Source organism: Erithacus rubecula (genome assembly GCF_903797595.1).
Source record: "Erithacus rubecula genome assembly, chromosome: 25".
Taxonomy (NCBI): Eukaryota; Metazoa; Chordata; class Aves; order Passeriformes; family Muscicapidae; genus Erithacus; species Erithacus rubecula.
In genome coordinates, this window is record NC_136677.1 from 3,866,364 (window position 1) to 3,889,418 (window position 23,055).

General features: G+C 54.6%; 2 protein-coding genes across 3 annotated transcripts in view; both read right to left on the reverse strand.

Annotated features, from left to right (window-relative positions):
* The window catches only part of JAM3 (junctional adhesion molecule 3), a 31,027-nt gene extending 21,023 nt beyond the window's left edge, over positions 1-10,004 (reverse strand). Inside the window, exon 1 of the mRNA XM_079326636.1 lies at positions 9,874-10,004. Within this exon, the coding sequence (XP_079182762.1) occupies positions 9,874-9,925 (52 nt within the window). The 5' untranslated portion in view covers positions 9,926-10,004. The remainder of the gene's footprint in view (positions 1-9,873) is intronic.
* LOC306812220 (beta-galactosidase-1-like protein 2) overlaps positions 1-23,055 on the reverse strand; it is a 152,360-nt gene that overhangs the window by 105,262 nt on the left and 24,043 nt on the right. The window lies entirely within an intron of this gene.

Sequence of the window (23,055 nt, forward strand, 5' to 3'; positions counted from 1 at the left end):
ACAGGTGCTGTCCCAGGTGTGGGATGCACTGTGTGTGTGCCCTGTAGTGCTGCTCAGCCCCTGGAGCTGCACAGGTGCTGTCCCAGGTGTGGAATGCACTGTGTGTGTGCCCTGCAGTGCTGCAGCCCCTGGAGCTGCACAGGTGCTGTCCCAGGTGTGGGATGCACTGTGTGTGTGCCCTGAGGTGCTGCTCAGCCCCTGGAGCTGCACAGGTGCTGTCCCAGGTGTGGGATGCACTGTGTGTGTGCCCTGCAGTGCTGCAGCCCCTGGAGCTGCACAGGTGCTGTCCCAGGTGTGGGATGCACTGTGTGTGTGCCCTGAGATGCTGCTCAGCCCTTGGAGCTGCACAGGTGCTGTCCCAGGGTGTGGGATGCACTGTGTGTGTGCCCTGCAGTGCTGCTCAGCCCCTGGAGCTGCACAGGTGCTGTCCCAGGTGTGGGATGCACTGTGTGTGGGCCCTGAGGTGCTGCTCAGCCTCTGGCACACTCTGCCCCAGCTGCTTTCCCCATTCCCTGGCAGGAGCAGGCAGCAGGCAGGGGCAGGCATGGCACACAGACACCCCTCTTCCCAGTGGTTTGTTTTCCACAAGCAGCACATGGATGTGGCCACAAACCCCTGGGCTGGGTGGCTCAGGGCCAGCTGGGCCAGAAGGTGAGGCAGGGGGCTGCAGCAGGAATGTGGGCTGCACACAGCTGACCCCAAAAACCACCCCCAGCACAGACCCTCTCAGCCATGTGCTCACCACCTGTTTGGGGCAGCAGACGAGGGGCTAAGGCAGGAATTCTGGAGCTGAATGCAGAGTCTGTTCAGGAGGGGTCTGGAGAATCCCACCCCCATGATGGGAGGCTGAGGGTGCTGTCTGGCAGCCCCTGGCACAGGAATGCACCCCAGCCCACCACGTGTGGGGCTGTTTAAAGCACAGCTCAAATGTGCAAAGGATCTGCTGGGAAAAAAAAAAAAAAAAAAAAAAAAGAGAAATGTGCAAATGAAATCACCAGCCGAAACAGTGTCTAGAGACAACCCCAGCCAAGTCCCTCGAATGTCAGCAGCAGAAGGAGGGCTCAGAAATGGAGAACCCAGCTCAGTCTGTGCTGGCTCTGCTGGCACACACAGAGGATCTGCCTCACACACAGGAGGAAAAGACATATGCTGAGAAGGGAAGGCCCAGCTTTATTTTACCAGCTGAGATGTGCTTTAAAGACTGCCTTGCAAAGCAGGAATTAAATCCAAAGGTGCCTATGCATCTTCCCTGCTGTCATCCCCTTATCAGTTATCTCCAGCCTGCTCCCAGCCAGAAGATGAAAGGATCCTAACACCACTTATCTTCCCACTTAAGAACATGCTTAAAAGCTTGCTCTTAAAGAGCAGGACACTCAAGCCTGGGGAAGCAGCTGTAAATTCTGCAAATGGGCTTCCTTGCATTTCTTTGAAGGAGCTACTGCTTCTCAATGAGGGATACAGATACCAAGAGGAAACTGGGGAGGGAGGAAAGAAGGAATCCTTTATAGCCAAGAGAGTCTCTGCCTCATGTCCAGGACGTGGAGCTGAGTGACAGATGTGAGACTTAGGGCATGTGTGCCTCAGGAGTGACTGAGGACAAGCCAGGAACTGAAAAGCTCTTGGGAAATGTGGAAGCAGCCAGGACTGTGCCATATTTGTCACTCCAAAACCATGCTGTCCTGGGGACTGTGCAGTGACAGCTAGCAAGGTTAGGGATCTCCTCACAGGCTGCAGGCAGAGCTGCATCCAAGTCTGCTCCAGGACCTCCCCACACAGCCCCATGTCTGAATCTGACCCTCAGCTCCCCTCTCTGTAGAGCTGCTTGTAACCACCATGAACCTGGGCCCAGCTTGCTTCTGTCATTTAATAGCTGAGTCAAACTGTCAAAACAGCCAAACAGGATCTGTTCCAAATATTTGCAGAACGAGGAGGATCAAGGAGCCTGCAGCAAACACCAGCAGCCAGCCCAGGCTGGGAGAACAATCCCTATTGTGGGCCAGCAGCAGGATGCTGGTGGGCCATGATCACACCCTGGGATGTGGGGAAAGAGCCCTGAAATCCTCCCACGCTCAGGAATAAACTGGAATTTGGAATCCCCTCTGCCCCCTGCACTGCTGATGTACCTGGGTAAGCACACACCAGGCAGCTCCAGCAGGCAGAGCCCAGCACTGCCCTGAGATTTATGGGATGCTGAAAAGTGGCCAGAATGAAGGGAAAACACCAGCTCCAGAAGGATGTTTACCAACTCAGCCAGCCAGTTCTGCTTGAGGGAGAGCCCAGGAGGCTCAGTGGGCGATTGCAAGGCACTCTGCCAGTTCAAAGGCAACTCCATCAGCTCTGAAGGAGACAAGGCATCTCCTCCCAGGGAAATCAGCCCCATCCATACACTACATGCAACCTCAGCAGAGCAGCTGAAAGCAGGGAGGGAGGGACAGCAGCACCTCCTGTGCTGTGGGAGCCTCTGATCAACATCTCCACATCTCCAATCCCACAGCAAGGCATGGAGCAATCACACTAATGGGGGTGCAGCACTCCTGCCACTTTGCTGGTACCTCAACACCCCAACAATCCCTTCTTCCAAAGGCTGCCACAGGTTGGGGAAGCCAAAGATCCAGAGCACAGAGCTGGGACTTCCCTCTCCAAGATGCCCAGGACCTCCCTAGCACAGAGCGGATGTTTTCCAGGCTCTAAAAATAACCAGCTCCAAAACAACGTGGTGGTCATAAAGAAATATTTACCTTCAAGTTTTTGCTGAAGATCAACACAGGAGAAAAAGATTAAAGCAAAGATTCAAGTGTGTATTAAAAATAGCTGTTGATAAGTTCCCTTTGAGGGGATAAAAGCGATTTTACAGAAGCAGGACTGGGCAACACCTTCCCTGCAGTGTGAGCTGCAGGAAATCATTCAGGAGAGTGTCAGCAGCCAGAATCTCAGGAGGAAGTCCATTAGCAGGCAGCAATCTCCTTAATGGAGCTTGGGGTACGTGGGAAAAGCTGCTGTGGACACAGGGACCACGATTCACACAGCCAGTGACCATCCCACACCCCCAGCAACGCTCCCCATCTTTATCACAGCACCATGCATTCATCTTTTGGGGAGCTTCCAGTGAGCAAGAAATTGGGAACATAAGTTTTTTCTTTCTCTTTTTCTTTCTCTCTCTTTTTTTTTTTTTTTCTGTCAGCCTCCAGCAAACAGCCGTGAGCAGAAGCTGTTCTGTAATTCAGGTAACACCAGCAACATCCATCAAACCTCTGTTTTCCAAGGATAACATCCTGGCAAAACAAAAAAATAATGCTGTCTCCACGGGTGATTTTGGGGCTGAAAGATCTTGTACATTTACACACAGACAAAATCATTAAGTTCTCTGCTGTGCAGCCACCTCCACTCGAGGTCTGAGAGAACACACAGCCTCCCTGGAGGGATGAAAAGTGGCAGGAACCTTTGTACAGGGAATAAAAAGCAGGATTGCTGTGCAGAGCTCTGTTAAAAGGTAAGCATGGCTCTCAAAAGAGCTCTCCTCCATGACCTTGCTTGCCAGCCTTATTCCATGTCACTAATGAAACACAATTCCTGCCTTCCTCTGGATGTGTGGGATTTTCATGGGCTCCTTCAGCACCTGAAGGACCTCATGGTTGTACATCTTGAGATACCCTGAGTGTCAAAAATGGCAATTTAATTATGTGTCTCAAGGGGACAGAGAGCTGGGAAGTCAGGTGCTTTCAAAAAACCTGAAATTTCAGAAGTATTTTACTCCCACCCTTCAAAACAGAACCTAAAAGTGTCCTGCTTTACATCCTCTCTCTCAAATACTGGCCACTTATATAAGAAATTGCCCAAAGTTTATTAAGGCAGGGATTTTCAGAGGAGGTCATGGGTATTAGAAACCCAGCCTAGTAATAGGAACAAATCCCCTTAGATTTCAGTGGATTTCTCCAGCTCAGCAGAAAATCTTACCTAGGCCACCATAAAAATATATTTTTAATAGCATGATTAAAAAAATCTTAAAAATACTGCTGAACATTGTCCACTGCTGCCTTTTAGCCAAAGACAGAGTAAGTCCCTGGCATGCTGCATTTTTAAAGCTCAGTGTCTTCAAATGAGCCAGCTGTGCCCAAATGAATTAAAAGGACTCTGAAAAAACCCTCTGATCTCACATTTGTGTTGTAAATAATCAGGTACATTGAAGGGAGTAGGTTTGAGTGTGTTCTGGCTTTAACTCTGAAATCCCTGGGATTTATGACCTAAAAAAAAAAAAAAAAAAAAAAGGAAAACCTTAAGCATTATCTGAACACAATTTAATTTCATCTACTTCATCTATTGGTGCTCTGAAAAACCTTCATCTCCCCTTGCAAGCCCTGTGCTGCAGCCCATGAGGGGCACCACAGAGCCCAATACCTGGGATTATTTATACTGACAAGCAATTCTTGCATGACAGAACAATTCCCATTAATTTTTCCTGCTTATCTGAAGTACCTGTGGGCTGTCAGGTTCCAACATGAGTGTGGCTTAGTTTCTCTTTGATTAGCCAGGGCCTGACTGGGCTCTCACCTGACAGTCTCAGCATTTCACAGGTGAGTTCATGGGAATCTGAGTCAACTGAGCTCTCAGGAGATGGAGAAATTTCTGAAATATTTGTTGTTTGGGGTTTTTTGTTTGTTGTGTTGAATTTTTTTTGTCAACTCTCATTTATAAATTTTGCTTCTTCCTCTGCTGCTCTTCTCCCTGCCTGTTTTCTGGCTTGAAACATGCACATAAAGCAATTTCCTCCAATCCCCTACACAGCAAAGAAGCACCTTTGGACAAGACACTGAAGAACAGCAGAGGAGCTTCCTTTCCAAACCACACTTTTTGCATGCTGGGGTTTGTTTTCTAAGACATTTGAAAGCCTGGCTGAGGTTGCTGCTCTGAAGAACAGGACTGCAGCTCCTTTTGCAGCTGTCCTGGTGCTGCCCTCCCTGTGCTGGACAGCTGAATCCTGCCCAGGAGTCACACAAAGCTCCCTTGGAGTGGCAGCAAGGCCAGCAAAGGGACAGCAGGATCTCAGCTGGCTGTCCCTGAGAGGAAACATCTCTAAAATACACCTCCCTCAATATTTATCCCCCCCAAAGGAAGCTGCCTGATCTCTGAAATGAGAAGCAGGAGTTTGTGAGGAGTTGATTATCCCTGAGCCCAGCGTTCTGGTGAAGCCCAAGGATTCCATGAACTGATTTATTTTGGTAAGTCTCCACAAGAAAGAATTTAAACTCTCCAAACCCTCAGGTTATTCCTGTTGGTGCTCTGAAAGGTCACAAGCAAACAAGGACCTGAGCTTTCCAGCCAAAAAAAAAAAAAAATCTAGTTTTGATGTTAATATTTATTCTCCTGAAAAGTGAAACCTCTGATTTGCAGCAGGGAGTTGCAGTGCTGTGACCCAGCAGGTATTTCCTCTGCCCCAAGCACAGCTATTGCCAGAACTGCACCCAAACAGCAATCCAGGCCCTTTGGGGGAAATTTCAGGCCGTGTCCAGAACATTCATTAGTGCAATTAAAGCCATTAGCTGGCTCTGAGCAGTGCCCTGACTCAGCCAGGGGCTGGGGTTTGCTGCACACACCCTGAACTCCTCCAATGCACAGAAGTGATGCTGGGTTTGGATCCTGCCTCATAAAAACATGAAACTCCCCAGGGGCTCTGAGGGAAGGAACCAGCCCTTATCAATCAGGAGAAGATGCTGCAGCTCAAATTCCCATCGATAGAGAAGCCAGATTGAGAATGTAATTATCCTAATTAATTTTATATCTGGAACTCATCTCCTTTCACACAAACAGCACTTTCCAAGCAGGCCACTGGTTGTTTTTTGCACAGAGCAGTGGTTTTATCTTGTTGAGGAGCATGTTGGCAACACAAGCTGTGCAGACAAGGACTGTTGAGGACTCAGGACCCTGCTGGCCTGTGGAAATCTTTGCCTTTGCTAACTCCCTCCCACCACTTCAGGCTGGCTCCTCAGGAGTTCACGAACCTTCTCCGGATCATCGGGGCTTGATGCAATCAGCTGTGAAGCATTAGCTCTAAATATACAACTGGGAGGCCACTTCTGCTTCAACACACTCATGGCACAGGGGGAGCAAGCAGCCAGCCCAATTTCAAGAGAAATTTAACTAATAGCCCAAGCAAGCTGCAAGGAAAGCAGGAAGGATGGGGGCTGATCGATGCTTTGCCCTTTGGAGATGGCTAAAGTTTGGGGCAAACTGGCAGGAGGCCACCCACAGCTTTTGTCCTTGTTGTTGGAGCTAAATGCAGCAGCTCATTCTGCTTTATTTACTTGTTTAGGTGATTTTTTGGCAGCTCCAAGCGTGTCCCTGGTGCAAATCCTCCGTGCGTGGACAGATAATTGAAAAACAACTGCAGCAGGCCAAGAGACCCAGAATTCAACTTGTACAGGGAAAATAAACACTGAAAGAACCCAAGCTCACAAAGCACAACAACATCTCAGTCCACAGGCTAAAGAAAACACATTTTACTCTTTAGATCTCCTCATGTTTCAGCAACCAAGAAATTCTCAGAAGCATTTGGGGCAAGAGGGAATGTGCTGGTGTCACGTTCTTTGTCAACAGCTGTAAAGGAGATGTGCATCCAGCCACTCTTTGGTGGCAATGCCAAACCCTCCTTACCCAAAAAGGAACACCAAGCCCTTCCTAGGAATTTTTTTTAGAAGTTGTTATTAAGCATCTGATTTTGGCAGGGATCTCAAAGCCGTTTGTCCTGGTTTTTTACTGCCTGTTGAAAAGAAAGTGATACTACAAATACTTCCCATCAGAAAATACCAACAAGCAAGTTATCATCACTGCAAGAGAGCTAACAACATTTCCACCGAGTGGTTTTTGGCACTGACAGCTGACTCAGAACAGTTGTTGGTGGCTGGGACAGATGGACTTCATATATTTAAAAAAAAAAAAAAAAAAAAAAAAAAAAAAGGAAAGGAAAGGAAATGAGAACTTCTACTCCATAGATTTTAAAAAGCCTTTTGCAAAATCCAACCTATTACCAAGCTTTTAGAATTAAATCAAAAGGAGATTTGAATATAATGAGCTTTAAAACTGAAATGTGCCTGGGACGTGCCCGTATCTCCCCATCAAGGACTACAAGATAACAGCATGTTCTATTTTCAACAGGAAATACTTGAGAGTTTTGGGAGGGTCTCCACAGCTCTGCCCTCAGCCCAGCACGTGAAAACCTCTAAAATCCAAATATTTGTTTCCACAGGGAAGCTGGCAAGGAAAGACCTCGAGGTAGAGCTGATGTAAGCCCCACTCTCCATCAGCACTGCTGCTTTAATTACGACCATGGCATTTCCCTGATGTGCAGAATCTTTAGAGGCTTTCAGTGCCTGGAGCTGGGAATGCACTGAATGCTTCACTGGCTCCCATTCCATGGCAATGCTTTAAGGCCATGATCAAGAACAGGAGTTGTTCTGGCAGCAGCACACACAGGAGAAGACAACCCCAGCCCACAGCTTTGGGAGTCACAGCAGCACCCCAGAGCCTAGAGCAGGTCACACTTGGCATCTCAGCATCTCCTGAGTTTTGTCTCCTTCTTTTCATGACTTTTGTTTTTTTTTTTCTCCCCCAAGTAATCAGTTGGCACAAACACATCCTTCCAGTCACACTCCCATCCCACTATCCAGCACCAGCCCTGCAGGCTTCAGTACTTGTCTAATTTTATGTACTGTTGACAGCATAACCCTATTTTAGTGGGGTGCCCCCAGTAACTCAAGCCAGGCATGGTGGAAGTAACCTTTTTATTCTCAACCTCACTCTGCTCAATCTTTTTGGGCTTATAACCCCAAATGTAAACATTACTGCAAATCAATGCAGGATGAGGCACTTTGACTTTGAATTTAATGGAAAGCAAAGCCTGGTACAACTGGGTTCACTCACCAGGTAAATGTTCTCAGGCAGAGGTGTGAAACCAGTGCAGTTTGGCTGCTTTTAGCAACTATTTTCTGTCTGAATGCAGAAATATCTGGAGTTTGTTTCCATTCTTGCTATCTTTTAGGCCAGATTCAACAGGACACTTGGGCTCTGCTCATGTAGCACAGGAAGGAAATGGGGCACTTTTCTACCCTGCAGCCCCGCTGAGAGGGAAAGTCGTGTTAAGTCTGTGGTTTTTCCATTCAGAGGGAGCAGCAGAATCCAGAGTTAGCACTGGGCAGACTGTGTGATGCTCTGGGATCAGGCACTCCTGATTTCTCCCTGTTGCTGAAGCTGTTTCTGCTCCAAACCACAGCAAAGCAGTGAACAGCAGAGCGTGGAGCGCGTGACAACCCTCTGCTTGCTGGGGATGAGTGTCAGAGTCATCTTCACACCCCTCTGCTGACTGATCAGCTAAAAAGTGCCCAAATCTCACTTTATTTGAGACCCAAAGCGACTCTGCCAGTTCTCTGCAGTCACTGGAGGACTGTTTTTTGTCCTTAGATCAACTGTTTTGAAATATTACCATTGACTTCAGCCTTGAGTTGACCCAAGACAGTGGCTGGTGAGTGTGTACACGCTCAGCCCCGTGTATTTTGGTGCTCAGCTGTAGGCTGGTTGTCAGCTAACCCCACTCCACCCCATCTTCTCCTCCTGCCATCTGGGCAGAGGGGGGAGGACAAGGCGAGCCCACCGGCTGCTGTCCCCCTCCTCATCCCCCCACCTATTAATAGCCAGACAACAAATGAGCCCAAATTCATTCCTGAGCGGAATTAGCAAATGTTTTTGCAATTAAAACTGCAAACATTCATGCGGGGCCCCCCGAACAATAGGCGCCTGTGCCTGGTCTTGAATAGGCACTAGTGTCCGCCCTGCCTGCCTGCCGAGCCTGCACATTCCTGGCACCCTCAGCCCTGGACCCGCTCCTTGCTGAGCTGGGTTTTGGGATGTTCCCCCTGTCCCGTGCGTGTGTGTGTGTCCCACAGTCCCTGCAGCACCCGCCGGGTCCTTGCGGCCGGCCGCTCCTGGAGCCCGTCCCCATCCCGCCGGGTCCCCGGCTGTCCCTGCATCCCCCAGGCTCGGCCAGCGCATCCCTCCCCTCCCTGCCCCGGGGCGAGGAGCGGCAGCGCATCCCTGCCGGGACCGGGACAGGGACGGGGACAGGGACAGCACGTCCCTTCCCTTCCCCGGGATCGCGACGAGGCCAGCGCATCTTCCCCTTTCCCTGGGATCACAACCGGGGCAGCGCATCCCTCCTTCTCTCACTCCAGGATGGGGATGGGGGTAGCGCATCCCTTCTCCCTCCCTGCCCCAGGATCCCGACTGGTCAGCGCATCTCTGCCCTTCCCTGGGATCGCAACCGGAGAGGTGAATCCCGGATCGGGACAGGGACACTGCATCCCTCCTGACTCCCGGATCGGGACAGGAGCAGCACATCCCTCCTCCCTCCTGATTCCAGGATCGGGACAGCAGCAGCGCATCCCTCCTCCCTCCTGACTCCCGGATCGGGACAGGGACACTGCATCCCTCCTCCCTCCTGATTCCACGATCGGGACAGGGACACTGCATCCCTCCTCCCTCTCTGACTCCCGGATCGGGACAGGGACACTGCATCCCTCCTTCCTCCTGACTCCCGGATCGGGACAGGGACACTGCATCCCTCCTCCCTCCTGATTCCAGGATCGGGACAGCAGCAGCTCATCCCTCCTCCCTCCTGATTCCACGATCGGGACAGCAGCAGCTCATCCCTCCTCCCTCCCCGGCTCCCGGACCGGGATGGGGACCCCGCATCCCTCCTCCCTCCCTGCTGCCGGATCGGGACGGGACAGCGCTCCCCGGGCCGCGGGGCTGTGCGGGGCTGTGCGGGGCCGTGCGGGGCCGTGCGGGGCTGTGCGGGCGGCGCGGGCGCTGCCGGCCGGTACTCACCGAGCAGGGGCAGGAGCAGCAGCCGGAGCAGCTGCGGCCGCCGCAGCGCCATGATGGGGTGTGCGGAGCCGAGCCGAGCCTGCGCACTGCCCGGGCGGCGCCGGCCGGGGGCGGGGGTGCTGCGAGCCGGGCCCGGCAGCGGGGGCACCGCCGGGGCGGCACCGCCCCGCGCCGCGGGGACGGGGCACCGCACCCACCGGCAGGGCGCGGCACGGCCCGCCAAGCGGCGCGGGATGGGCCCTGGCAGGGGGATGCTCGAAAGTGGGGAGAGGGGATGATCCCGGCGATGGGATGCTTGTAAATGAGGAGAGAGGATGGTACTGGGTAGTGGGACCCCCGTGAATGTGGAAAGGGGATGGTCCCAGCAGTGGGACCCTTGTGAATGGCGAAAGGGGATGGTCCCGGCAGTGGGACCCTTGTGAATGGCGAAAGGGGATGGTCCCGGCAGTGGGATGCTCGAAAGTGGGGAGAGGGGATGGTCCTGGCAGTGGGATGCTCGTAAATGGGGAGAGGGGATGGTCCCGGCAGTGGGACCCTTGTGAATGGCGAAAGGGGATGGTCCCGGCAGGGGGATGCTCGAAAGTGGGGAGAGGGGATGGTCCTGGCAGTGGGATGCTCGTAAATGGGGAGAGGGGATGGTCCCGGCAGTGGGACCCTTGTGAATGGCGAAAGGGGATGGTCCCGGCAGGGGGATGCTCGAAAATGGGGAGAGGGGATGATCCCGGCAGTGGGACCCCCGTGAATGGGAAGAAGGGATGATCCCGGCGATGGGATGCTTGTAAATGAGGAGAGAGGATGGTACTGGGTAGTGGGACCCCCGTGAATGTGGAAAGGGGATGGTCCCAGCAGTGGGACTCCCAGGGGTGGGGAGAGGGGATGATCCTGGCAGTGAGATGCTCGTGGGTAGAGAGAGAGGATGGTCCCGGCACTGGGATGTCTAGTTAGTGAGAAGAGGGGCCGTTCCTGCCCCTGGGACCTCCGCCGGAGCAGGAGAGATGGAGATCCCGGTAGAGAGACCCCCGGCGAGTGGGGAGAGGGGTCAGTCCTTTAGTGGAACCCTCAGCCTGCAGGGAGAAGGAGAGACCCCGCTTTAGGGACCTCCATGGGTGGGGAGAGGGGGTGATCCCGGCAGTGGGACCCCCGTGAATGGGGAGGGGATGGCCCCGGAGAGGGGATGGTCCCACCCGTGGTGCAGAGAGGGGTCGGTCCCAACCACTGGTTGAGCTCTGTGGAGAGAAGGAAACTCACCCCGAGTAAGACGCCGGGAGGATTTCAATGTTTTTGAGCCAGGATATTCGTGATATTTTGGTTATAAACCCAATCAAGTTTTGATCCAAAGTCAGTGTTTCCCCCTTGTATTTAACAAGAACCCTAAAAGAGATTTCTCTGAGAATTTGCCCTGAAAAGCTAATTCTCATTGGTCTGTGAATTTCACAATAAACGTTCAACAACTCGAAGTAAAAAACATAAACAAGCAGCTGGACAGAGAATGCCGCTCTTGAGGAACTTCCTGAGTCATAGAGTCACAGACTGCTTTAGGTTGGGAGGGACCTTAAAGATCATTTAACTCCAACCCCCATGGGCAGGGACACCATCTCCCAGCCCTCATGCTGGACCAAATCCTTTGTGACACAGCCAAATGTTTGATTTAGTGATTTTGCCCTGAAAAATGGCTTTGCACAGACAGCTTCCCGAGCTTCTGTGTGGTGCTCAAAAGTGCCCCAGGACCGTTTTTCTTTGATTAACAGAAAGCAGCAAAAGTTATCAGCGTGGGACAGTGACCCTGAATGGAGCCAGTTGTGTGTTAATGCTGCCTCTTGCGTCACTGCCAGCAGAGTCTGATGAGGATGTAATTAAGAAGCTGTTGAAGATCAAGCAGCTGGAATGAAAGCCAGAGCTCTCCTCTGCTCTGTAAACCAGCTCGGCAGAGCTAGCAGAAGTTAAGGGATGTAAAAATGTATTTAACCTGATAACGTAGCAGATCTAACTCGAGATGCTAATGAGTAGATTTAAAGGGCTGATCTCAGCCTGGTGAAATTAATGCAGGGAGTCTCATCAATTCTAATGGCCAGATGGAGCATTTCCCTGAGGATGAAGGGGAAGGAATCACCTAATAAGGCTGTATGGCTTAAAACCTGACTCTGGCAATCTTTGGGCTGGGTCCCTGTCGGGTAAGGAATCATTTTAACACAGTCCATTTGGGCTGCTCTGACAGGAGAAGTAAAATGTGATGACAGAGAATATAATCAGCGATAAAGTGCAATCACTGAAGTGTCAGGATCCTCTTTAGCTCCAAGCAGCAGCTTGATCAGGGCAGAGAGGAGATGAGACAGAAGAGACAAAGAAGGATGGGAGGTCTCTAGTTGAACTGCAAGAAGAAAAATAAAATTATTTCAGTTTGGATGATGCTTGGAGCAACCTGGTCTGGAGTAAGGTGTCCCTGCCTGTGGCAGGGGGTGGAACTGGATGACTTTTGGGGTGCCTTCCTACCCAACCCCCTCAGTGCTGCTCTGACTGGGGATGAGCCGTGCTGGGACAGCCACAGGAGGACTGTGCCAAGGTGTGTTGGCTCCCCCAGGCCATCTGGGCCACTCGAGGGGGAGCTGGATCTGCTCTGAGGAGCTCTCCTAAGCCTTGATTTCCCTCTCCAGGCTGCTGGAGCTCAGCCTAGGCATTCCCTGACAGTGTGTTTGTGGGTGAGGGAGAGGCCAGGTTTGGAGTCAACCAGCAGAGCAGATCTCATCTTCCAGGGTGTGAAACCTTGAGCACCATCTCAGATATCCATCCTGCACTGAGCCTTGTGCCAATTGCTTGTCTCAGGCTGCTAGAAGCAGTGCCAGCTTCTCTCTCTGTGCTACCTCTGTGGTTTCATTGCAGCCAGGTCCTGCCTTTTCAGCTGCCATGGCCCTTTGAAATGTGAAACTCAACAAGCTCAAGGAGCCACAATAAATGTTACACAGGAATTGTAGTGCCCATCAGCCTGGGATGGCAAAGCACTGCTGTGTAAAACATTGATTTTCACATACAGATGGAACTCCCTTTTCCTTATTTAATGTTGAAACAAGTGACTAGAATAAAATTCGTGCTGAGGGCAGCGCTGTGTGGCAGAGGGATGTATTCAGGAAAGAGGAGGGAACTCTTTCTATGATTTCCTTGTTCTCTGAAGGATTTTTCAATCCATGCTCCTAACAAGAAAAGGAATCTGCAGGGTGAGAGGAAGGGAGCACAGACTGCCCTCCTGAGCCCCAGGACAGCCTGTGTGGGGAGTGATGGAGAACAAAACATGGGATAAGGCAGTGGAGCCTTGTAAGAACAGAGGGAGGGTGACCAAGGACTAAACTGGAAAAAAAAACCCCCAAAAACCCCTTAGGGATTTCTGAAGGTTGTATGGAGTGTGTTGTACATCAGGTGTGTGGGATCTGAAGGCAACTCAAAGAAAATGGATCCTTTTGATGCTTGCAGTGCCTGGAGGCCCAAACTGAGTTTCAAACCCTGCTGGGAAGAAGCTGCTCAAACCTGTAATAACAGGCTGTGCCTGTCACGATGGCTTTTCAATAGCAGTCCACATGGCAGGAATGTGATTATCCAAGGCACCAGGGCTCCCAGGGCTCTGCCAGCTCTGTGCTGTACCTTGTGTGAGGAGGAGCAGCCTGTCTGAGCCCTCAGGGCTGTCCATCTGCACTCCCAGCCAGCAGATTCTCTCCAGACCTCTTTAACTTTGATGCTGTCATTGTGGCAGGACACTGCTGGCCTGGGAAGAGGGAGGTCCTGGCAGTCAGCCCCAGCAGAGAGAGGGTTTGGCTGCTCTCAGAGGTGGGAGCTGGTTGTGCTATCCAGGTAGGAGCAGAATCTGCTCTGTTAAAGAAAAAACTTTACACAAAAGAGGAGGGTTCTGGGCCACTGTGTTTTCTTGGGGGGGAAATACCAGCAGAAGGGGTTTTGTTGGATGATCTGAAGTGTCTCTAGAGCCACCTTTGCATGTGACAAGGTCATGGGTGATGTGTGTAACTGGTGACAGAATGGCCACCAGAGCTGCACTGGGGTGAGCAGGAGCTGTATCCCACCCTTGGCTGAGCAGGCCTGGCTCCCCTTGGTGGGACAGGACATCTCAGTCTAGCTGGGTAGGATGGTTGGGAGCAAAGTCCTGCCTTGTCCTGGAGGGATTCTAGGCTCAGTTTAGGCTCAGGTATGTGTTACCATTTATCCCAGATCGTTCTCAGCAGCTCTGGGATGAGATGGAGGAGTCTGGCCCATGTCCATCCTTCTTTCACACCACTCCTGCTGCTTGGACAGCTTTTTGTGGACAGCCTCATGCTACAGTGCCTGTCACTCTTAGCTGAAGACAGCATCTCTTTTTTTTGCCTGCTGAAGTCTAGACAAGCTGTTGATTCCCTGGTGTCACAGACCATGACCCCACTCCTACATCAGTCCCATCATTTCCCCCTAGTTCATTGCTCAGGCATATGCTCATCTATTTTGAATCATTTGTATGTGTGAGGCTGAGTGGCTCCTAATCTTGTCTCCCTCCCGGGGCGTCAGCCACACTGGCATGTGCCTTTTCCCTGTCTGCCTCCCTGTCTTTATGGACTGTGGGTATTTTTAACTCTACCCTCTAATTAGAGGCAGTATTCTCGGGATATTTTGTGCACAAGGGTTCTCTGGTGAGCAGGGCAGGCAGTGAGCACTGAGGACTGGCCATGCTTGGAAAGCTTCCTGCTGAACAAACACGGTCCAGCAGAGCCTGGGATGTGGGCAGTGCCTGCATTCCTGCAGGGTGCTGGGGTGACAGCTCCACAGAGCAGCCAGCTCACCCCTGAGACAGAGCCACAGCTGCCTCCTCGTGCTGCAGCACAGCACAGTGCCTGCTCAGGGCTCCCTGCAGCTGCCTCCACACTCATTTCTCCTGACCTGGAGCAGCCACATCTCTGGGGACATCCCTGAGCTGAGCTCCCTCACCCTATGCTGGTCCAGGCATGGAGAAGACAGTGATACTAATGAGAGGTGGCCTTGAACCAGGTGTCCCCAGCCAAGACTTTGTCTCCTTGTCCCTCCAGCACCAAGCAGCACCCAGCTCCAGCACCCTGTGGAAGCTGAGGTTTCCCAGCACAGAAGCACAAAGCAGATGTGATTGTGGCTGGTGTGAGCAGGACTTTCCTCTCCCTGCTGAGCAAACAGCATCTGGCTGGCCCAGGGCAGTCCCCAGGCAGCCTGTGGTGTGCTGCACATCTCCTGTTCACAGCCAAGTCCTCACTGCCCTGCCACAGCCCCACAAACCCAGCCAGCTGGCCACTGCACGGCACACTGACTGTGCCCTTGCCAAGGCTGGGGGTGGCACAGCTCGGGGTGGCAGGGTGGGTGCTGGGGCTGGTGGCCCAGCTCAGTCTGGACACGTGGCTGGTGACAGCAGGCACTGCTCCGCAGGCTGGGGCTGCCTGCAGAGGGTGGGTGCAGCTGCCTTTCCTCTGCTGGCTGTGGAGCAAGGCTGCACTGTCAGTGGGAAGGGGAGGCTTCCTCTCTCTGATCCCGTGCAGACTCTGCTGCACAGACACACTAATGAGATAAAGCTCTGTTGAGCTTTGTTCTTAAAAGACAATGAGGAACATAGAGGCAAAAATATTTTCTTCAGGAGAGTGAGGATGTTCTGCAAAGCCCAGGGCTCCTGCAGTCCTGATCTCGGGCTGCTCATACCCTGGGGCAGGAGCTGCTCTGCTTCCTCAGCAGCATGGCAGGGGGACAGTCCTCAAATCCAGCCTGTGCAGGAGAGAGCAGTGTCCTTTCACAGTGCCCCTCACTGCCCCTGCACACCCACCCATCTCCCTGTGATCCCCTGTGCTCCTTCCCTTCCTGAGCCACTGTTTACTCTGGCTCTGAGGCTCCTGCTGCTGTGGTGCAGCAGCCTTGTCTGTGAGCTGCATTTTCCAAGCCCTCCAAGGTTGTTTTGACATGCCTGACTAACAGTCCAGTGTCAGCCAAGGGTCTCCCACCACCCAAGCAGCACCTCGCTCGCCAAACAACACACGCCCTGGGGCAGGCAGCTGGTCATGCAAACACCCCCCACGCACACACACACCTCTTGCACTGCTTTATTGTTTGATAAGTGCCTTGGGTTTCACCATCCCAGCTCTTCTCCATGTGAATCCCTGGCTAAAGCTGGTTTCATGGCTCCTGATGGAAACCAGTCGGGTTCTGCATTGGCAATGTGTTCAAGTGCAGCAGTTGCTTGGAAAGGAGTCAAGGATTTAATCCTTGTTGGTCTCTTGAGTCTCTGTTGTGCTCATTTCCCTGTCCCAGGTAGATACCTGATGGCTTATCCAGGTGATGGCATCTCACACCTTTGGATCTGAAGCAGTTACAGGGGAGGGCAATCCAGAGAGCTGCTCAGGCTCCCTTGGAGGAACAAGGATTTCTTGGTCTGGCTGCTTTAGGACTTTGTGTTTCTCGAGGGCTGTGAGGCTGGGGGGAAATGCTTGGTGTCCCTTTGGTCCCCTCTGTGGGCAGCCTGGTGGGAGCAGTGTCCTGCTGCCTTGCAGTGGAGTGCAGTGCTTGGTTTGAAGGAGGAGCAGGGCGTTAATCTCTGCCAGTCGAGTGGTGCTTGCAAAGACGATTAGACATATGCCAGCTAATTCATAGTAAACAGGATGGAGGGAGAATTTGCCACTTATAAATGGCAGATGAGCAAGCCCATCATTGCTATCACTCCTGGGTAATACGTGCTGACATAAGGCCAGTTTAGCTGCAAGTTTATCATTGCTAATCCTGCTGGTCCCTGCCTCTCTGTTCCATCCTTTCTGTGTTTGGTCTCTTTCTCCCTCACTCCTGATATTCCATCTTGGGGGCAAACAATTCCTCAGCATTCCCCACCCTCTTCTCAATACATTTGTCTGCTAAGGAATGTTTTCTCCTCAAAGTGTCCCTGTGCAGATTGAAGCTATGGGGAGGTTTTTTCACCCCAAGTCACCACTGCACCTCTCATCACCTTCATCTGCCTCTCTGCCCCCTTGGTGCTACTTGGTGCAGCATTGCCCAGGTCCCTTCCAGGTGTGCTTGTCTCCAATGTCATCAATACTCCTGCATCACCCACATGGGGTTGGGGCTCAGACAATGGGCTCAGACTCCCCATGAGTGCTGCTCAGTGCTGGATCCCACCCAGCCTGGAGTTTATCTGATACTTTTCCCCAAACAGACACTCCCGTGGGCTCTGTGTGAACAACACTGCAGGAAATTTTATCTTGGAGCCACCCTGCTGTTTGGAGAGCCACATGGCCAAGTCAAACACCATCCTCTGCTGCTGGGGGGTGGGGGGGTTGGAGTCTTTGAGGAGGTGGAGGGGAAGGTGAATGTTCATGTGGGAGAGCAGTGGCCACAAAGCCTGGCTGTGGGAATACAGAGCTGGATGGAACCAGCCAGACAGGGAACCAGTGCTCAGTCTCATCTCTGCCCCACTGAAGGACTCTGGGCTCACTCCAGACCATGGCAAGTCCAGCTGGGATGCAAATCCTGCCCTCTGTACCTGTGTGCAGTGGGAGCCAGACCAGTGACATTTTTCCTGGAAGTCCTGTTGGCTTTCCTTCCCAGTGATGACACAAGTGTCCAGCCTGTCCTTGCTTGACCGAGCCACCCACGCAGAATATGTGTCTTTTTTTTGTAGTACTCTCAGAAATGTTGCCCTGCTACGGTCCTTCATCCAGTCAAACTCCCTCCCTTCGTGTGCCGTGCGTCCTGCCTGGCCTTCATCCCTCGGATTGGATCAGCTGGAGAAAGGAGGTCAGAGACACGAACACCATGAGCCCAACCCCTCCCCTGGGGCAGGGTGACGGGAGCTGCCTTCGGGTGGTTTGGGACAAGCGAAGGGCTCCGAGGTCCTTTGTGCAGAGCATCCTTCCCTGGGGAAAACCCTCCCTGGGAGGGCTGAGGGTGCAAAGCCGTGGAGCACCTCTGGGATGGATTTCTCCGGCCCAGGAGTTCCCCCTTGTGGCAGGAGGCTCAGGCTGGTGCGGGATGTGCCGGGGAAGGCTCTGGGTGTGCTGCTACCTCCAGGGGATGATGTCTGTGGGTGTGGGGCTGTCACCCGCCGGGCTGCAGAGAACCGGAGCTCCCTTTGCCGCTCCCCTGGCCGCAGGGGCGCCTGGATGGGCTCGGCAGAGCTCCGGGCTCTGCATCTCCCCCAGCTCGCCCCTCACCTCACAGGCGGTGCTGTTCCACGGTACCCAGCGCTGGGTCCCGCTGCTCCCCGTCCTGTGTGTCGGCACAGGGTGTGAGCGATGGGAGCCCGTTCGTGGCACAGTGTGAGCGATGGAGAGCCCGTTCGTGGCACAGTGTGAGCGATGGAGAGCCCGTTCGTGGCACAGTGTTAGCGATGGAGAGCCCGTTCTGGTACAGGGTGTGAGCGATGGGAGCCCGTTCGTGGCACAGTGTGAGCGATGGGAGCCCGTTCTGGTACAGGGTGTGAGCGATGGAAAGCCCGTTCTGGGTGACCCTGAACTCACAGCTGTGTGTGAGACACAACCAGGACCCGAGTCCTGGTCCCTCTGTGCCATCTCCGAGCTGGGGCACAGCCAGAGCTTCCCTCTCACCCAGGGAAGAGGGAGCGAGGTGCTTTGCGCTGCCTGCTGCCGTTCCTGGCTGGAAGAGGAGCTCCAGACCGGGCTCTGTGATGCTCTGTGAGCCCCGTGCCCGCCCGGGGAGCCGAGGGGAGCTGGTTCCGTGATGAATCAGCAGCTCTCGGGATGCTGAGCCCGGCTCCTCGGGCGCGGAGGCGGCAGCGCCCGGGCGGCATCGATGTTTATTAATGACTGTATCGGGGATGCTGTTTAGTCACCGCTCCCACGGAGCCCCAGAGGCAGCCGCAGGAGGGGGGAAAGCGGCTCCTCTGTCCTCGGGGGACATCTGAGGCATCCAGGCAGCGTTTAGCTCGCTGATAGCCGGGTCCCACGGGACAGCACAGGGCTCGCAGCCTCCCCTCCTGCGCGGCCACAGCGGAGCTCTGCTCCGGGCATGGGGAAACTGAGGCACGGAGAGGCCGAGGGGTGACAGCAGGACACTGATCTGCCGATGGGCAGCGGGCTCCTGCCTGCATCTGGCACATCCAGGGGGATTTATTCGTGTGAGAGGGATGCAGACTTAACTGTCGGCAACGTGAGCAAAGCTGTCAGAGGATATGGGGGGAGGTCCTTAAAATGCTGGGCAGCGTGGGGTGTGCTCGGGGTGCACAGTGGGGACGTTTTGGCACAGCGAGGAACCAGTTTGAGGGCTGGGTGCTGTTATTAAACTCTGTGACGGGCGTTTTCCCACTCCACCATCTGCAGTGCCATGAAACTTGCATGAGTTTTGAGATGAAAAGTCTATTTCTTTGAATGAAGTTTTAATAAGATCAAATTGGAAAAAGAAAATAGTGCCTCTTCCCCCTCCCCTCCTGCCCCCCTTCCCTGATTGCTGTTGGATTTAGTCTGGTGGAGACAAAAACCCTTGTGAATTCCTGGTCTGGGGGTTCAGGGGGTCCCTGCAGGGGATGGGGGTGAGTTTGTGGGGTTGCAATGGAGGGAGCTGTGCTGGTTCCCGGGGTGGTGAGGGATTCACAGCCCATATCAGGGGCACACACTGACACAGGCTGCAGGGACTAAATGACCTTGAAAGGTCCCTTCCAAGCCAGAAAGGGGGGCCCAGCCCCTCCTGACTGGTCCCGGATCCCTCGGGATGCTGGGAAGGGCTCAGGTGCCAACCCCTTCATTAACCCTCTCTTTGAAATGTAATTTGAATGGGCTTAAGCTGAGTCTCTGCTGGGTGGAGACGGGCTGTGGGGAGGGGGGATGCTGCCAGTGTGGGATGTGGCCGGTGTGGGACACTGCCAAAAGGAAATGCTGCTGGTGTGGGATGCTGCCGGGGGACAAAGCTGCCGATTTGGGGTGCTGCTGGTGTGGGATGCTGCCGGGGGACAAAGCTGCCGATTTGGGGTGCTGCTGGTGTGGGATGCTGTCGGGGGGGAAAGCTGCCGATTTGGGGTGCTGCTGGTGTGGGATGCTGTCGGGGGACAAAGCTGCCGATTTGGGGTGCTGCTGGTGTGGGATGCTGTCGGGGGACAAAGCTGCCGATTTGGGTGCTGCTGGTGCGGGATGCTGTCGGTGAGGGATGCAGCCGGTGTGGGCTGCTGTCAGTGGGGATGCTGCTGATGGCAATGCTGCTGATGGTAATGCTGCTGAAGGGAAATGCCTTTGATGGGAGATGCCTTTGATGGGAGATGCCATCCCTGCCCGTCTCCGGGCGGGGCGGGGCCGCCAGGGGGAGCCTGCAGCCGCGGCGGGAGCTTCATCCCCCGCTGAACATCATTACCATCATCATCGTCATCATCAGCAACATCCTCCGGGGCTGGAGCGCGCTGCCGCGGGCTCCTGCGAGTCCCACCCTGCCCCAGCCCCCCAGCGCCCGGGTCCCCAGGGCATTTCCAGCGGGGCAGGTCCAGCCCCGCGGCCCCGAGGGATGCAGCCTCAGCCAAATCAGATGGCGAGAGGAGCTGCGTGGCCCGGTTTGCTCCCCGAGAAGCACGAAGCCCAGCTGGCATCTCCTCATTGCCTGGGGAATGGCTCACAGCCCATGGCTGTGCCCCAGGGGCTGCCAGCGCCGGGACGGGCTGAGCGCCCTGGAGCTGCAGCCCAGAGAGCAGGAGCCTGCTCTGCTCCTTCTGCCATCAGCAATTCCCAGCACTGGCAGTGGGGCAGGCTCCAGGGAGAGCATGGGCAATGCCTGACAGCAAGGGGAAACTGAGGCACTCCCGGCAGAGAGAGGAGCAGGTTGCAGCCCAGCATGGTTCACCTGCAGCTGTGCCTGGTGTGCTGTGAGCCCTGAGCTGGGCTCAGCCCCTGCCAGCCAGGCAGGACAGGAGGCTCTGGTGTTTTGCACAAAGGCCCCTTCCCCTGCAGACCCACGTGCCAGGAGCCAGCGTGTCCCTCTGGCACACAGGCTGTGACATGCCACTGCCCTGCTGCAGCCTCACCAGTGGTGAATAAACCATCTCTCTGGTCTTCCTGCCTCTGCCAGCTTCTGCCCCAGCTGGGAAAGGAGCACACAGGTACCTCCAGCTTCACCTCTTCCAGCAGCTGGGAGGGCTGAGAGAGAGGTGAGAGGCACCTGGAGCTCAGGGAGTGTGTTAAGATGAGCGGCATTCCTGAAAAAGCAGGCACAGATTTAATTCCCTCAGCAGCGTGGGCTGGATCCTGCTGCTGGATCCTCCACCATGGATTCTGAGTGCCTGAAGTGTCCCTGGAGGTGGTGCTGCATCCAGTGCCATCTATTTTGGGCAGGTGTCAGTGCCCTGCTCCTCATCCCCCCACCACTCCTCATGCCCTGGCTGCTCTGTGGCATCATCCCTAAGCAGTAGGTGGCTGGGGACTGGTGCAGTCCCAAGGAGCAGGCTGAAGGTGCCAAGCAGTGGGATGGAAGGCTGGGAGGGACTGGGAGCTGCCAAAGGACAGAGCAGGGTGAATGATTAGTCAGTGGCTGTGTCCTGGGCACGGCTGGCCCTGCCTGTCCTTGCCCACCAGGGTGGCCCCGCTGGGTTCCCCCTCTCCATATGGCTGTGGATGTTTGGAGACGTGTTTGACACTCTTGGATGGGTAATAAATAGAATCAGGCCCGCTGCCTTTTGTTTTGATTGATTCCATTTGTTCTGCATAAGCAGCTCCTTCCCCTTGCCAAGGCTTAGCTCCTGGGATGGAAGATACTGAGAGATGGAGATGGAGGGGCCCAGGCTGGCTCTGCTGGGGAGGTCACTGAGGCTGAACTCTGACAGGGGGACACTGAGGCACCCACCAGTGCCAGGTCTGACTCTGCAGCAGGTTTTGGTAAAGAAGGGAAACTGAGGCTGTGAAAGGTGATGTGCTGTGTCCTGGGGATGCACAGCGAGGCAGGGGCACCTCTCAGGTCTAGAAGCTTCTTCTCTGGTGCTGGGTGGGGATGGAGCCACCCAGACTGGCAAGCAAAGGGTGATCCAGCGACGTCAGCCACGCCGTGAGTGATTGGCACTGCTCTGCCACCGGCATGAAGGGAAATTACTTTCTAAATGAGCTTGGGATGAAAATGAGCACAGGAGCCGGGTCTCCTGGCTTCCCTCACCGGCTTGGTTGGAAACAGCAGCCACAGGCGAGTCTGGTGTCTCCCTGCCTCAGTTTCCCCAAGCAGGAGAGGCTGTTTATCTGTCGGGAGCTGGGGAACCAGCAATTTTGGGAGCAGATGGGATGAAAAGTTGGAAGCTCAAAGTCAGGGGGGCTGCTCCCTTTGGGGCAGCACAACAGCGAGATCCCGAGCGGTGGGCGATGGGTGGGGGACTGGGGGGGACCCCAGAGCCATCATCCTGGTGGTTCCCCATGTGTAGCCCCACTTCCCTGGAGATCCCCATTCCGGCAGAAGGAGGGATGGGGTTAAAATCCTGGCCCCACCCCGGTGCTGCCGAGCCCCCCGGCTGAGTCAGAGGGCCGGGGGTGAGTGCTTGAGTGTTCCTGCGCCGCAGCTGAGGTGCCACGTCAGGGGGAGCGGGTGTAGGCCCGAAGGACACAGCTGCCTCCTCTCCGCGTCCTCTCAGTGCTCCTTTCCTCCTTCTGATCTGCCTCATTATCTCCTGAGTCATCAGCGCTCCCACCTCCGCTGCAGCCACCGCCGCCCGCAGCCGGCACCGCGCGGGGCTGCGGGAGCAGAGCGGAGCTGCGGGCTCCCCACTGTGACCTCTCGCTCTCCAAAGGTGTCCCAAAGGTGATTTGGGACGGGCAGCATCTCCCCTGCACATCCTGCTGGGCGCCCAGATGGACACAGAGAGCGGGGCAGCTCCTGCCCGGCACGGAGAGATCCCTGGGCATGGTGCTTGTCTTGCAGGGATCTTTGGGCTGGCACTCGGGCTCCGGTGAGCCGGGCAAGGCTGCAAGCTGCTTCCCAAGCCTTGCACGTATCAGGAGCCAGGAATAGAGCTGCTCTGCTCGCTGCTGCCCCAATAGCTCCCGGTCCAGCTGCGGGCGTAGCTGAACACACGCTGGCGTGCCGCAGATCCTGGGTTTGGCATGAGCAGGCTGTGGTGGATCCAGGACACGGCTGTGCTCCCCAGAGAGCCCGAGAGATGCTCGGAGATTTTACCTCCGAAGGTGCTGAGATAAAGCAAGGCCAGGGCTGGCTCCATTTTGCTGCCGGGATGAGAGGCACAGC